The 17,420-nt window shown below is 37.7% G+C and overlaps 1 protein-coding gene across 1 annotated transcript in view; it reads right to left on the bottom strand.

The window, feature by feature from the left end:
• ptprq (protein tyrosine phosphatase receptor type Q) overlaps nt 1-17,420 on the bottom strand; it is a 354,834-nt gene that overhangs the window by 82,782 nt on the left and 254,632 nt on the right. The window contains exons 46-47 of the mRNA XM_051930873.1: nt 13,385-13,711; nt 9,787-9,908 (exon numbers count right to left, since the gene is read on the bottom strand). Of these exons, the coding sequence (XP_051786833.1) occupies nt 9,787-9,908; nt 13,385-13,711 (449 nt within the window). The remainder of the gene's footprint in view (nt 1-9,786; nt 9,909-13,384; nt 13,712-17,420) is intronic.

Genomic DNA, 17,420 nt, shown 5'->3' with positions numbered 1-17,420 from the left:
ATGGGAGACCCAGAGGCCTACAAATCAGTTAGGTCCAAACTGAAGAAAGGCGTTAAGGAGGCAAAGCACTGCTACAAAGCAAAAATAGAGGGGCATTTTAACAGCTCTGACTCCCAACGCATGTGGCAGGGAATTAGGTCCATCACAGACTACAAGGGTAACACCTGCTCAACCAACATTGGAAACTAATTTCTTCCTGATGACCTCAATCACTTGTTCACATGGTTTGACAAGGACAGAAACCAACCTATCACCAAACTAACCCAGCAAGAGGCCCCATTATGCACTCTGACATTGAATGCACATGAGGTGAGATGGGATCTAAGCCATATTAACCCTAATAAGGCATCTGCCCCTGATGGGGTTCCTGGATTGGTCCTGAAGCATTGTGCAGAACAGCTGACAGCACTGTTCACCAGCCTGTTTAGAACAGGCCATTATCCCCACTTGCCTCAAGTCCGCTACAATTGTCCCTCTTCCAAAACAGGCAGTGGTGAGGTCCCCGAGTGATTATCACCCGGAGGCCCTGACCCCTATTGAATGACTTGCCCTCAGACACATTAAGAGCAACATCCCCACCTCCATGGACCAATACCAGTTCGTATACAGGGCAAACAAGTCAACTGAGGACACTGTCTCACTTGCCTAATCACACCTTCAGCAGAGGGGCAGCTATGTGTGGATACTGTTCATCAATTAAAATTCTGCCTTCAGCACCATACCCCCATCAAACTGGCTATCAAACTAAACAGCTTGGGTCTCAACTCACACCTGTGTAAATAGATTTTAGATTTTCTCACTAGCAGACCACAAACTGTACATATGGATAAGCACCTTCATCAGCAACACTAAACACTGGGGTACTACAGGGCTGTGTACTGAGCCCTCCCCTTTACTCCCTCTTCACAAATGACTGCAAACCTACCCATGATACTACATCATAACAAAATTTGAAGACAACACCACAGTGATAGGCCTGATCTCCAATAATGACGAAACAGCCTATAGAGAAGAAGTCAAGAATCTGAAGAGTTGGAGACAGAATGACAACCTTGAACTCAATTCCAAGAAAAACAAAGTAACTGATTCTGGACTTCAAGAGACTGAACTACAATGGTCAGCAACCCATAAGCATCAATGGCGAGAGTGTGGAGAGAGTTGAGAGTTTCAGATTCTTGGGAGTCCACATCAGCCAGGACCTGTCATGGACAACAAACAAGACAGCAATAGCCAGGAAAGGTCTTCAGAGGCTTCACTTTCTGAGGAGCTTGAAGAATACACAGCTCCCACAACAGCTGCTGGTTAACTTCTACAGGCGCACGACAGAGTCTGTCATCACATACTGCATTACAGTGTGGTACTCTGGCTGCATCTCTGAGAACAGGAAGACCCTCCAGTGTATCATCAAAACGCCTCAGAGAATTACTGGCATTCAACTACCATCACTGGAAGATATCTTCACTACACACTGCAGCAGAAAAGCAAAGAACATTTGTAAATATTCAACCCACCCCGGCCATAGTATTTTTACTCCTCTGCTCTGTGGCAGGCATTTCAGATCCCTGCATGCCCGCACTACCAGGCCAAAGAGCAGTTTTTGCTCCAAAGCAATTAGCTTATTAAATGCACAGTAATCACTGCCCCTTCCTATAACAGAAACCACCACTGATTAAACTGAACATCTGTATCAAATACACATAGTCACACACATACCATACATGACCCATGTGGAACTCATGACCATTACATTGACGGTAATCTTTACTGTGACTTCATTTGTTATTTATCTATTTATGCATACGTTTACCTTTACTTTTACTCTGTGCATATTTGAAACTGTTAATAGTAACTGTGCTTCTTATAGTTTAATGTCTACTTAGTTTATTATCTACTCATATACTTTTATTTAAAGCATCTATAGTCCTGTTCAAAACGATATTTAATTTCCAACAGTGTGTTCTGGTAAGGAGAGATGTCAAGAGTGCACCAGGCAAGCAGGTGAGTGCCCTAAGGATTGGTGCTGGGTCCTTTTTTCTCTCCCCTCTCTACACCACCTCACTAGGCCCTATCAGCCAATTCCATATTTCTGATATAAGTGCTACGCTCATAATACACAGCTGTACCTGTCATTCCCTCCTGAGGACAACAAGGTATCAGCTAGAGTCTCCGATACTGTATTTCAGCCTGGATGGAGAACCACCATTTACAACTCAACATGGCAAAGATGGAGCTTCTTGTTATCCCAGCCAGCCAGTCTATTCAAATCCCCATCTCTGAACAGCTTGGTTCATAGTCCAAAATGCAGCAGACTGTCTTGTATACAACCACCCTTCTTTTCAGGTTCCTACATTATCTGCCGATAGCAACATACATAGACTGGTGTTACTCGGTTATGTTGATCTTCTTTGCAATTTGTTTTGGATAAAAATACCTGCTAAGTAAATAAACGTAAACTTAAGAATAGTGATGAGCCAGAAATTTGAGTGAAATTTGTTTCCCTTCCAATAAGAATTGCACTACTATACCATTAAGCTAGCAGTTAAATCTGTGCCACTGAGCCAGGAAAAAGCGTAAAATATGTATAAACCTTTTTTCACTCCCTATGTGTTTGTCGCATCTGAAAACTTGTAGCTGTGACAATGAGGGAACTACACTTTCCATCAGGCAGCAGGAGTGCACTGTAGCTGATGGGAGGCTGACAGATCAGCTGGGTGGAAGTTACACTCTGTTGGATCAGTGCGCCACAAACAAAGTTTGAATTGGAAGACTGCAGGTAGTTTTTTCTTTTTTTACTATTCGTATTTTATACAACAGTTTTGTTGCCTTGGTGGATTATGGCTTTTGTCTAGAAGTACGTCTTTTTGTCTCATTGTGGGTATGTCTTCAGCAAAACCATACCTCCATGTATTTTAATGTGTTAAACCTTAAAGAGCAATGTTTCTTTCTTTCCTTCCACTCCTCAAAATATTTTAATAAGTTCTGAAAAAAAAAACTCTTAGTGAGTTTTGCAAAAATGTATACAAAAAGAAACTTGGCTCTTTCACGCATTACTCCCTATTGTATTCTTTGATGTTATATAACTGTTACTCTCACCAGATAAAATTTTTTTAGACAATCAGATGAGATATTTTACATAACCAAGTGAAATTCGGTTCTCTGACAAGAACAGTGGAGGCATAGTGCTTGTTGGTCTTGTGGGAAAATAAGAATGTTATTGTACTATGTACAAGAGATAATGAATTTTTAAATAAACTAATTACATTATATTTTTATCAAAGCAATGCCTTAAATTTTTAAAAAGCCAGGGCCATCATACACCGGTATTGCAAGTTTGCAGGGGAGGTCAGGGGTTTGGGTGAGCAAAATATGCAATACTAGACAAAGAGCCCGTTTCGACAACGTAAGATGAAACCGGCACGAGTTTGTGTCAGCTGTGTATGAAGAACAAATGATAAGTAGCGAAGAAGTTGTTTTGTAATGATTGTAGTCTGCTTTACTCATTACTGTACAGGCTTGTACTGTTAGTTGATGAATTTTCCAGGCCTATCTATATATATAATTCACTAAGCCGGAAGACAAGTAGCCACCCATGGAAAGCACGCTGGAAGGGGCTTGGATTCACTAAGCCGCCGACAAGTAAGCTGCCCATGGCGCACGCAGGAAGGAACCATGGCCACCAACTCTAAGACCATTGGATTACGACGACAACTCGCAGAGCCACGCCCACCAACTTGGACGCGTCGACTGGGAAAAAACGCCGTCATTTATCTTCGTCGGGGCTACAGTACACATGCACTTCTGAGGCACGTTGACTTTTCGCTTACAACGCACGACCACGTGCACCATAGCAAACTGTTTTACACGCTACATACAGCAATTCACATCCGCGACAAACATGCGTCTTCTTAGATGGTTCTGCAGGAACACAGAAGACGTTTCCCCACCCACCAACACTCCTTTTTCCACGGCCTCGCTCTCTAGGCATTCACAGTGTGAATTTCATACTGCCTGCTCATGTGCCCAGACGCAAAAACTCACCGACCACCCAGTTAGTCCCTTTCGTCTGTGCTATGAGTCCACATGCACCTCTGAGCCATGTTGACTTTTCATTATTCTTTTTGGTTATGACACCCGACCGCGTCCCCCATTGAAAACCTGCGACACCCTGTCTCTCGAGGCATTCACACTGCCGGAAGACAACCATGGGATACGCAGAAAAGAGCCATGTCAATCAACGCAGATCAGACACCCAGGCAAACAACACTGAATAATCAATAGCTACAACTACTTTGCCCGCTCCAACTCCTCACCTGAGTCGGTTTCGTCTGTGTTCAGCAGTGTTTCCCAAACTCAGTCCTGGTCAACCCCTGTGGCTGCAGGGTTTTGTTCCAACCAGATTACTAATCATTAATGCCGGTGAAACTCATCAGGGATAAGTCGGTTTTTCAAACGCAGCCGTATAACAGACTAGCTGGATGTAATAATCCGACATGAATGCGCGTTACGGATTTTGAAAATGTTCATTTTTTTCCCTCTGCTTAAAAAACATTTAAAAAGCGGCATGATTATGCGCGGATTGGTATGCAGCGTGTAAAACAGTTTGTTTGTCGCGGATTATTTGCTATCCACACAGGGAGGAACCGGGAAGCGAACGCACAATCTTCCACTGTCTCCTTACTGCAAAGCAGCAGCACGGGCAACATGTTCATTTTTTCCCCTGTGCTTAAAAGACATTAAAAAAGTGTTTCTCAACTGTGACTCCCGAACAAATCAGTACGCGAAAAGCGGCCAGAACCGCAAACAACAATGAAAAGTCTACGCGACTCACATGTGCATATCGAGTGTGCAAAGAGAAAAACGACTCCGGTGACAAGTTGGGGGTGGGCACATGAGCAGGCAGTACATACTGAACGAGACATCAGCAGACTAGCATGACGGACGGCGCGTAATGGGAGTCCTTCTCCTCTCCTCTCGTTTTCTTGGTGGTTTATTAAATTACGGATTTTTCATATGTTAATTTTTTCCCTGTGCTTAAAAATCATTAAAAAAGCGGCCTGATTATGCGGCGTATGGTACGCCGCGGGTTGGCTAGTAGTATAATATTGAATGATGAATGTTCCAGTACAATATGGAATAGTAATAAGTATAAGAACCACAAACCTGATATAGATGTATTGAATGAATACGTAATTGAATCAGAATGCGTAATTAGGCCTCGAGCTGTAGTCGAAGTCGCCTTTCAGGCCTCTAGAGCTTTAATTGAAGTCGCCTTTCTATTTGAATTTTCGCAGCCGTAAATCCGCCGCCTGCCGCGATGTTGGGGTTGGATGTCGGTCTCATAAGGTTTTTCAGGCAGCTGCGCAGAAGGCGACTGCACATTTGGCTTCGGACGTGCGCAGAAGGCAACTGCGCATTCGGCTTCGGACGGACATGAGTGAGTGAGTGAGTGAGGAGGCAGGCGAATTATGTATTAAGATAGTCAAGCCACAATATAAATAGCATAAAGTACATTTTTTTTTTATGCCAAGTCACTTTTGTTCAGAAGACGATAGAAAGAGAAAAACTGAGGACGCCATATCTGACTGAGTAAATGTAATTGGTAACTTTGGATACCAATACAACATTGTGATTTTTGGAATTTTAAATCACCTTTGAATGAACCACCTTTGAATCATGCTATGAATTCTACCCTGACACACCAATCCCCCACTGCCACACCCCCAATATAGATGCTTTAAATTGTCCATGCTTTAAAGTAATGTAGGAGAATTCAGACACTCACTCACACACACACACCCACACACACATGCATGCACTCACATAAGCATTATATGTGTATATCTCTACAGTGGTGTGAAAAACTATTTGCCCCCTTCCTGATTTCTTATTCTTTTGCATGTTTGTCACACAAAATGTTTCTGATCATCAAACACATTTAACCATTAGTCAAATATAACACAAGTAAACACAAAATGCAGTTTGTAAATGGTGGTTTTTATTATTTAGGGAGAAAAAAAAATCCAAACCTACATGGCCCTGTGTGAAAAAGTAATTGCCCCCTGAACCTAATAACTGGTTGGGCCACCCTTAGCAGCAATAACTGCAATCAAGCGTTTGCGATAACTTGCAATGAGTCTTTTACAGCGCTCTGGAGGAATTTTGGCCCACTCATCTTTGCAAAATTGTTGTAATTCAGCTTTATTTGAGGGTTTTCTAGCATGAACCGCCTTTTTAAGGTCATGCCATAGCATCTCAATTGGATTCAGGTCAGGACTTTGACTAGGCCACTCCAAAGTCTTCATTTTGTTTTTCTTCAGCCATTCAGAGGTGGATTTGCTGGTGTGTTTTGGGTCATTGTCCTGTTGCAGCACCCAAGATCGCTTCAGCTTGAGTTGACGAACAGATGGCCGGACATTCTCCTTCAGGATTTTTTGGTAGACAGTAGAATTCATGGTTCCATCTATCACAGCAAGCCTTCCAGGTCCTGAACCAGCAAAACAACCCCAGACCATCACACTACCACCACCATATTTTACTTTTGGTATGATGTTCTTTTTCTGAAATGCTGTGTTCCTTTTACGCCAGATGTAACGGGACATTTGCCTTCCAAAAAGTTCAACTTTTGTCTCATCAGTCCACAAGGTATTTTCCCAAAAGTCTTGGCAATCATTGAGATGTTTCTTAGCAAAATTGAGACGAGCCCTAATGTTCTTTTTGCTTAACAGTGGTTTGCGTCTTGGACATCTGCCATGCAGGCCGTTTTTGCCCAGTCTCTTTCTTATGGTGGAGTCGTGAACACTGACCTTAATTGAGGCAAGTGAGGCCTACAGTTCTTTAGACGTTGTCCTGGGGTCTTTTGTGACCTCTCGGATGAGTCGTCTCTGCGCTTTTGGGGTAATTTTGGTCGGCCGGCTACTCCTGGGAAGGTTCACCACTGTTCCATGTTTTTGCCATTTGTGGATAATGGCTCTCACTGTGGTTCGCTGGAGTCCCAAAGCTTTAGAAATGGCTTTATAACCTTTACCAGACTGATAGATCTCAATTACTTCTGTTCTCATTTGTTCCTGAATTTCTTTGGATCTTGGCATGATGTCTAGCTTTTGAGGTGCTTTTGGTCTACTTCTCTGTGTCAGGCAGCTCCTATTTAAGTGATTTCTTGATTGAAACAGGTGTGGCAGTAATCAGGCCTGGGGGTGGCTACGGAAATTGAACTCAGGTGTGATACACCACAGTTAGGTTATTTTTTAACAAGGGGGCAATTACTTTTTCACACAGGGCCATGTAGGTTTGGATTTTTTTTCTCCCTAAATAATAAAAACCATCATTTAAAAACTGCATTTTGTGTTTACTTGTGTTATATTTGACTAATGGTTAAATGTGTTTGATGATCAGAAACATTTTGTGTGACAAACATGCAAAAGAATAAGAAATCAGGAAGGGGGCAAGTAGTTTTTCACACCACTGTATATGTAAAATTTAATTTCTGTCATCATGTAAAAAAGCACTGTACTTGTTTCAACAAAACTTTGCAGTTATTTCCAGTATAGTCTAATTCTTAATTTAATCTAATAAAATTTTATATTTTCTACTTATTAATATATATAAAAAAATAAAAACTGTGACAACCTTAGTAAAAGTTGCCATTTTGTTTTTGGACATTTGTGTCTTTTAACCTCAATATTTCCAGAATACAACACAATATTGATGTGATTTTCACTTCAAAGAATTAGAAATGAATGTGTATAAAACAACACAAATTTTAGGTGTTTATTCACCACAATAATTACTGATAATTTTTTAAGCCTGTTGAAAAAAAATGAGATTTTGTTGCACATGAAGTTTCTAACATTTGTTCTCATCGAAAACCTGCTCCCTTTTTTCTGAATTCTCATTTTATGATGAACAAAAAAGGCCATAGTCAATTTTTGTCTAGGGCAAATAATAAGCAAGCAAACAATCCATTTGTGATGAGATCTGTGCTTGAGCTGGAGTAATAAAAGTCTTTTGAGTTGATAGGAGTGAGAGTGGATGGACACTTCATGGGGACTTGCCAGGAGCTCTGCTCAGGGAGGAGGAGAGTGTGTGTGCTGCTTGACCCACATTTGACTCTCAGTGATTGGGTTCTATGTTACAACTGTGGAGCATTCTTCACATTCTATAGTATTTCAAAATTATTACTGAACTATTGAGATAAAGATCACTACTCTTCTACAGCATTCTTCCTTGGCACAAAATAATTTCTTACACTTAACTTCACAATAAAATTTTGAGAGGGCTTAAGCTCAGAAGCACTAAGATGCTAAATAGTACAAAAAGGTACATCTTTCTGCCTCAATCAGGTTATCATAAGTGTCAGATCTACTTTTTTACTTATTTTACGCATGTCATGTACATTTTATCGTTCTTCTGGGTGAAGCTAGGTAGAACAGCCAGTATACAGTGTATATACTGTACAAATACTGTACATGTGAACTGTGTATGTACTTTATGTAAATAGCACCTGCCCTTGTACCTCTTCAGGCCTCCCATGGAGAAGTAAAACAAATGGCTTAGCCTGCTAAGCTAAAGGAACAAACCTGAAGCTTGTAAGGCCTCTACTGCTATTCATTACAGGGGGTCATGTAGTGGCTACAATGTTTGTAACAGACATCAGCTGTACTTCTGTGAAACTATTTAAATAAATAAGAAATATAAGATTATGTACTTTCATGTACTTCAGTTATTAAATCTAAAATATCTTAAAATTAAAATTTTATATCATAGAAAGTTTTTTTTTAGAAGGATATCTTTGTTTAGAATCTATATATATATATATATATATATATATATATATATATATATATATATATATATTCCTTCGTATGATGGTGCAGTCATTAGAGCTTCTGTATCACACATCTAAGGACCTGGTTAAATTTTCTGTCTAGCCACTGCCTACGTGAATGTCAACCTCACATACCGACTTAAAAAATGATGTATTCTTATAAACCCTACTTGAGTTCTGCATTTCACTGCATGGTGCATCAACCCCACAACTCTTTACTGCAATAAGCAAGTTTGAAAAAGAAAAAAGAAAACAAATGAGTGAATTCAATGTTATTTAAATTTCACATGTAAATTGATCTAATTAATATTTAATGAGAAATAATTAAATAAAATGCCAATCAAAGAAATAATATAATGCTGGCACACATAACCCCAAAGTTACGTTATTTTCCTTATTTAGTTTTATACTATTTCTTATTTTATAATTCTACAAACAAAATTTTTTTGTATTACACACAATAATGCAAAAAATCAGAAATAATTAAATTATTTAGTTTTAGCATAAATTCCATGTTTTGTGTCTAAATCTTTATCTTTGGGTGGAAAAAAATAAGGTAGCTAATATGACAGTTTTTCCAATTGGGATGCTGCACCTACATTAAATACAGCTGCTTAAATATTGTGTAAAATGAAGCTGTGAAATTATATTTCATGGTTCTTATTTGACAGATGTGACTCTGTAACCTTCACAATTTTTTACTGTGACAGAGACCAATGATGCACTAAACAGACTTCAATTTCCTCTGCTGACAATCAAAAGAATGTTTTATTTGTAAATGTTGAAAGGCAGCACACCATCAAGCTTGTATTACAATTTGCCCAAAAGGCTGTGTTTTGGATGGTAAAGTAAGCACTACCAAAATTTGTTTTCTTTTTTACTTATTAATGTATTAATTAATACTTTAATAGTTGTCAACAGACATGTCTTTAATAGTGTAAACTGCAAAAAGATTTACTTACAGAAAAAATATCAATGAGATAGGATGTAGGTCCTGTAATCACCCTGGGGGGCTCCCAGCTAATATTAATGGAATTGAAGGATGAGGAGACCACAATCACATTCTCAGGTGGTTCATCAGGATCTAAAACAATTACATTTGAAGACAGTTAATTTTAACATGCTGACAAACTCAAACTTTAAATGTTTTATGATATTTCACACCACAAATATATAAGTAAAATATTGTAATGAATTGTAATCAATAAGAAATGCATATCAGTAGGCACTGTAAATAGCAGACAAATTTGTTAAATGAGAGGAACTGACAATTAAAAATCAGACACAATAGAAATAAACTACATTTTATCATTTTACCACTGACAATTCATTTCATTACAAAAGTTATTTTCTCTAAAGTGAAGATCTAAAATCTTTAATAATAAAGATGGATGTTATGTGTGTCATATTGGTTTGAGCATTTAAGGATTGTACTTAGTATGGCAGCACAGCAGGGCAATGGTTTGTCAGCTGTCTGTGGCCAATGTCTTTGTTTATTCTGCATGTTCATCTTGTGTTTTCTCATGTACTCTGGTGACCTCCAAAATCCCAAAAGCATTTTTATTAGGTTACATGGTAGCTCTATTTTTACCCAATATGGGTAATTGTACTACAGTGTATGTGTACATAAGTTTGTCTCATGGTGGACTGGTAATCCACTCTATATTGATTCTAAACATCCAAAACTGCCAGGTTAGTTTCTGGCTCCAAGTGAGCCTGTGTTGGGCAAGTAATATAAGCAAAAGGTTGGCTGTATAGATGTGCTGAGCATTTGTGGGAGTCATCTAACTTACTGTAGGTAAACCCATTCTGCCCTGGATTGAGTTGGTACAGTGGCTTATTAGTGGAGTTTTGCTAACCAATTCTTATACTTGCTAGGATATTTGTACAATGCAGATAGAGTTGTCTCATAAGTAAATTAAATACTATGGCCCAAACATAACCTTGCTGCAAATTAGATTCTGGAACATTTTTGCTCTGTTATACTCTTTTCTATTCAGCAATGTCTTTTACACCTATGGCGCAGTGGTAATGCTGCTGCTTTGCAGTAAGGAGACTGTGGAAGATTGTGGGTTTGCTTCCCGGTTCCTCCCTGTGTGGATAGCGCTTTGAGTACTGAGAAAAGCGCTATATAAATGTAATGAATTATTATTATTATTATTATTAAATGGTATTATTACATACTTCAAGTCCCCGTGTAAAAAAATACAGTCTATCCAAGATATTTTTACTTCTTTCATATATTTTATGTTAGTTTATGAAAAAAAAAATCAATGGAAATTTGATTGTTGATCTGAGCTTTGTGCAGTGATTCAGTAGGTAGTCAAGCAGTCAGAAGCTATGACATTATATAATAACAAGCTTGCTGTCACATTCTTATCTGGATCTATTAATAAAAAAAACTAAGTAAAATGGTGCTTGGAATAAGCTAGCTGATCTTCTGTTATAAACCAATCACTTGAAGCAAAATTACCAAATTACAATATTTTATTTTTCCTTTTTGCTTCATATTAACTCCCCGCGAGGCTATTATTTTACAGAATGTATTCACTAGAATTACTTCCAGAGCACTGATAAAGTATGTTCTGCGATTCTTATTATGACAATTGTTGATATTGTGAGATATGAACCATTAAAACTCTTTCCAAAAATAAATGTATAAAATAGTTAAATATAAAGATACCCTCTTTGGTTCAGTTAACAGTCTTGATCATTCCAAAATTAATTTATTAACACTAAACAACAGCGCTATAGCAAGGGATTAACTACTAGTTAATAGCAAATGATATTTAAACGCTAGCTAATAATTGTTTATTTGACTTTGTTCTCCAGAAGTTAAAAAATACTTTTTTTATATAGATTAACTATTTGACCGTGGGAGAAGCTATATATATATTATCTAGGTTAAGAGTACAGGTATACAGATTATTTTAATCTCATTATTTGCATTTACACATTTAGACTCCTGACAATTAAAATACGTACATTTTTGTACAAAACATTTGTTTTAAAGCACTTTACACTCTGCTTCAATTCCCAACTGGGGTATCTTTCCTTTGGAGATTGTGTGATCTTCCAGTGTTTACTTACTTTTCTGCAGGGAACTAGTTTTTTTTCAAACCCCAATTACATTAAGTGACACTAACGTGAGACATTCATTTGGTTTGTTTTGAGCAAATGTGGGTGTGAGCACTGGCAATGTTCCATTTTCACCACCCTATTACTTCCTATCATTAAGCCCATTTGCCTATCCATTTTGGAAAAAAAATGAATTCAGAAAATGGGTAGATGGATCTGAGAAAGTTGGGAAAGTATAAGTCAATGTAAGCCCATTACAGTCCTGTAGACAAACACATTTTTTCCTTTAGCACTGAGTTATAATTCATGCCTATCTAAAAAAATGTTTCCACTGTCTTTCCATGTAAGCATTTGTTAACATTTTAGTTCAGTCTGTTAGGTAATTTACATAAATGGAAATGAGACACAAAAAGATCACTGGTTCCTTCCTTTTTAATATAGTAAAATAATTATATTTAAAAGTAAAACTCTTTAAAATGGAGATTAATCTAATCTATGAACTCTGCTTGGCCCAATAACAACTGTCAATGGCAGATTTAGAGTTTTTTGCAAATCATGTCTACTCAGTACTAGGGTGAGGTACACTATACCCCTTGGCCTTATAAATCACAGCAATTTACCCTGCAAAAAACTCCTGTCCTCATTCTTTCATTCTCACATAATCCAATCACTTCCTCTCTACAGCAGTTTTCTTAGCCTTCCATAATAATGCATTTTCTGTAACTAATAACCATCATTTCCCAATTATCATGCTTCCATCCTTCCTTAGGAATGCAGGTCTTTGGGAGGTCAGGGTCATTTTTCCTGCTCCCTGTACCCGGAAGTTTAGCCCATGGCTAAAAAGAACTGGCTGGGTTGGGGTAAATCTGGATAATGCATCTTTTTAACAGACAGTTCAGTGCAATAGTTCTAACAGGCTAACCTATTAACATGGAGTTGAACGCCTGCCAGATTCTTTGTAAATAACCACCTCGTCGAAAGATGAGTACATGGGTGTCAAGTCCTTTAGGATCGACTGCATCTCAGAGCTTTCATCAGCCTTTCACCCATTCAATTACACATGTCGAACATTACATTTAGTCTAAATGAGGTTTAAAATGCTGGAGCTTTTTTACATTATAGCCAATATTTGTTCAAAAATCTATTACAATTATATTTACACGTCTTTTACATATACATATACATATATATATATATATATATATATATATATATATATATATATATATATATATATATATATATATATATATATGTGTGTGTGTGTGTGTGTGTGTGTGTATACCCATACATATATATAAAATTCAGCTTTAAATGTCAGCAAAAATACAAATTTTCATTCAAAATATTTTAAACCATAATATAAAGCAAATATATACTCCAAAATTAAATACATAGAAATAATGAACAATCCAAATTATTTGTACATCTATTTTAACTTAACTTCAGAAACCTCAGAAAGAGGTTTTTTTATCTACTTACCTCCTACTTCCGTTTTTGTGTAGACCCATTCTGATGAATTTCCATAACCAGCACTTGTTGTTGCAGCGACTGTAAATCTATAGTCTCTAAATTTCATTAAAGAGTACACAGTAGCTTCCAGTTCATTACCATCTCCGTATGCAAACTGGTTTACTTCTTTTTCAAGACATTCTTTCCTTATCCAGTCATTGCAAAGCAAAGAAAGCATCTGCCCAACAATCTGATAGTTCAGCAAATTGCCTGGTACTTGTTCTGGTCTGGTCCATCCTAAAGTCACATTTGTTGGTTGAATTGTCTTTACTTTTACATTCAGAGGTGCGCTTGGGACTAGACAAGAATAAATAAAAAAAAAATAAGCAAACTCAACAAACTGTTGAGGCAAGCAATGTGAAGTAGTGACTAAGGCAATGGATTCTAAACACAGCATGAAAACCTGAAAGGAAATATATCTGGATAAGATATCGTTATAATTTACCTGTTACCCATTTAAACAAGCTCGATAGAATAAATTGATATCTCTCATTTGTACATCTTCTTAATCAACAACCTTTTTATACAGTGCCTTTTCTGTAATGAACACCATACCAATGTATTTTGAGAGTGCAATATTACAAATGTATAGTAAAGTTCTTTATTTGTACACTATGTGCCCTTATTAATAATTCAGATTTTGTTACTGTAATTTTAATTAATTTATTTGTTAATTTAAGTCACCCTGAGTATACCTAAAATAAATCAGTTTTTCTTACGGATATCTCTGAAGGTCTAATTCAATTATAATTCAAAAGTTTTATATAATTATTATTGATAATTTCAGATCAAGAGATGGAAAGTGAACAATTCATTACATATATAATGGAACATTGTAGAGAACATCTTTAAAAGGTGGAGGACATATGGCAGTACTTCTGAAACTGGTGACTGAAACTTGCCTGTGAGTGTACAATTAGAAACTTGAACAACTTTCTGAAAAAAAAACAAAAAACACTTCTCCTTTATACATTTTCCAAAAAGACACTCACTGCTCTCAATTCCAAAAAAGATACCTGACACAAAGCCAACACAGCTCATCACTAAGGTATAGTACCTCCAGTCAAACTTAGTGTTGGCAGCATCATGCAATGGAGATGATTCTGTTCAGCTAGAAGAGCAACTCTGGTCAGGACAGAGAGAAAAATCAATCAACTCAAATCAAAAACTTTACATATAAAGAATGTTTGGTGCTCTTCCCCTAGAGACCAATTTCACCTTTTAAGTTGACAATGTCCCAAGACAAATTGTCATTCTCAATCAAGTCATTTCTTATATAGTAAGATGAATGTGCAGACATTGCCTGGTCAGAACATGGACCACAGTCCTATATAAAATTTGCCGACTCAGCGTAAAGATACCTCTGAACAAAAAATGTCCTCACAATCTGTCTGATCTTACACTTTACTGTACAGAAGAGCAGTATACAATAGAATAATTCAGGTGTGTTAAGTTGAAAAAAATACTGTTGTAGTTAAAGCTAAAGATGCACCAAGTTAGTATTAGCTAAAGGGTGTGCACGCGTACATGTATGCAAGGAAACCTTAAAAAATGTAATTCTACTAGGGTACTTTTCCTAAAAACCTGCTCATCTTTCATCACTTCCTTGTTATGTCAACTTGTGCAACTGTAATCCGCTTAAGCTCTAAACTTCACCATATGCATTTTGTATATTTTATTATTGCATGTTCAAACTTAGAGCTGTTAATATAAAAATCCAAAGTCTGTTTTGAATGACTTTGGTTTTCTGTCCAAGCAAATAATGATTAAGTGAATGAAATGCAAGGGTGGGTGAAAGTTCCATGCAGTTTTGATAAGGGTCTATGGATCTGCTGAAAAAAAACGACTAATAACATTAAAATACATCTATTAATATTACAAAAAAACATAATTAAAAAGAAAAAATAGCTGCTATTGTTTAAATCTGTGCAACAATGTACTCACATGTATAACTGAAGCACACTCTCCTAATCTTAATACTGTACAAGAATTAGAATATGTTTCCACATTAATTGCTTAATTCTAAAGATGTGTTCCTACATTAATTGAGTAATAAGTAAGAGAAATATGATCTTTTATAGAATTAAACACTGAACATTTTTGCTTATTCTACAATTTCAGCAATACCATCAAAGCAACTAAAAGTTATAAACCTGCATTTTTATAATAACAATTTCTCCAAAACAATAGTTAATAGAGTTTGTAAAGATATACAAACCCCCAATTTCAAAACAATAATTTCAAAATCAGAGGTCATTGGTTACTTTGGGATGGGGACGGTGGTGGTTGTTGTTGGGGTTTTGTGTGAAGGATTCATACTTAATTGAAAATTACTTTTTAACTTAAAAAAAACACACATACACATAGCCACATACACACCCACACACCTCTCTCTATATATATATATAAAGTCCAACATCTGTCTGTATGTCTGTCCGCTTTTCATGAGAGAACTACTTAACGGATTTAGATTTTTTTTTGCTTGAACATTCCAGTTGATTTTGTGACTTCTCTCATTGTGCAAGTATCATAGTTCGTTTGCAGCACCGATTTATTTGCGCAAATCTGAGAGACAAGTTGTGGACCGAAGGGAGGGGGAGGCGAGACCACAGGAGTAGGGAGCTAGGCAGGGCCATCCTCACTCGCACGCCAGCCTCCGTTCGAGTTGCTCTACCTCTCGCCACATGTTGGACCGTACCTTACTTACGCTTAGCTAGCAATACCTGTTTGTTCAGCAGACATTATCACCTAGAGATTGTTAAAGAGTAATGTTTGACTTTTTTGAGAGAGAAATCACAGCTATGTGTGTTTTATAGGGTACCTGCTCAAGTGGCCACGTGCTATTCTCCCTACAAGGGGGACGTTCTACCATCAGAGCTGAACACGATCAGATGCAGTGGCAACGTTTGATGTTGGAGCGTACCTACCTTCCACATGGCCAGAGATAACTTAACTTTTTACAGTTTTGGCAAAGAGATCACAGCAACATTCTCGCCCCTGGTAGCAAAACCAAAAATATTATATATCAAGAGGCCCTCGATACGAAAGCTATCACTATAAATTCTTCTCATTACAAATTATTGCATTTTTTTTAATTGATTTCTAAAATTTGTCCTGTTACACTACTATGCGGGCAAAGATGCGGGGGACAGCTAGTGTATATTATATATATATATATATATATATATATATATATATATACATACACACACACACATATATTTATATATATTGTGGCCTGCAGGGTGCGCTCCTGGTGGCAGGCAGACACAGAACACAAGTTCAGCAAACGTTTAATATTTTTTTTCTTTATTCACATGGGAAATGCCTTCCCGTTTCCCACCTGCACAGCACCGTTAAAAAACACAAGCATAATCACTCCTTTCTTCTTTTTCTTTCTCTTCTCTCTCTCTCTTCGCCTCCACTCCTCCTCCAGCAAGCTTTGTGGACCTCCTCCTGACTCTGGCTATTGGACTTGTGGCGCCTGGCTCCTTTTATAACGCACTCAGAAGTTATTCCAGGTGCTTGAGGACCTTCTCCCAGCAGCACTTTCAAGTGTGGCAGAAGTGTTGCAACCAAGGGCTACATGGGCCCCAGCAGGGTTGAGCTTCTATGTTCCAAACCCATGGCACCGCTGCAAGCCGGTAATGTCCTGGATAAGCTCTCCCCCCCGTTCCTTTCAGTACAGAGGCGTCCCAACCAGGCAAGAGCACCGGCCGTGCATATATATATATATATATATATATATATATATATATATATATAACAATAGCGCTATATAGCACCCGACCCGGCACAGACTACACTCAGAGGCAAGTATAAAATAACATAAAACTGTTTTATTTTTCTTCCCCTGTGGGCACACGTCTTCCCCGTGACCCACAGGCAATACACAGTCCCAAATCAAGCACTACTAATCACCAGTAACACAAACACGCCCTTCTGGCACCACCACTCCTCCCTTGAAGCTTTGTCCTCTCCTCCCAACTCTGGCCCCTTCTATAGG

The sequence above is a fragment of the Erpetoichthys calabaricus genome, chromosome 1 (assembly GCF_900747795.2).
Source record: "Erpetoichthys calabaricus chromosome 1, fErpCal1.3, whole genome shotgun sequence".
Lineage (NCBI taxonomy): Eukaryota > Metazoa > Chordata > Cladistia > Polypteriformes > Polypteridae > Erpetoichthys > Erpetoichthys calabaricus.
Note: the sequence above shows the minus strand (reverse complement) of the source record. Positions and strands in the feature narration are given on the sequence as shown.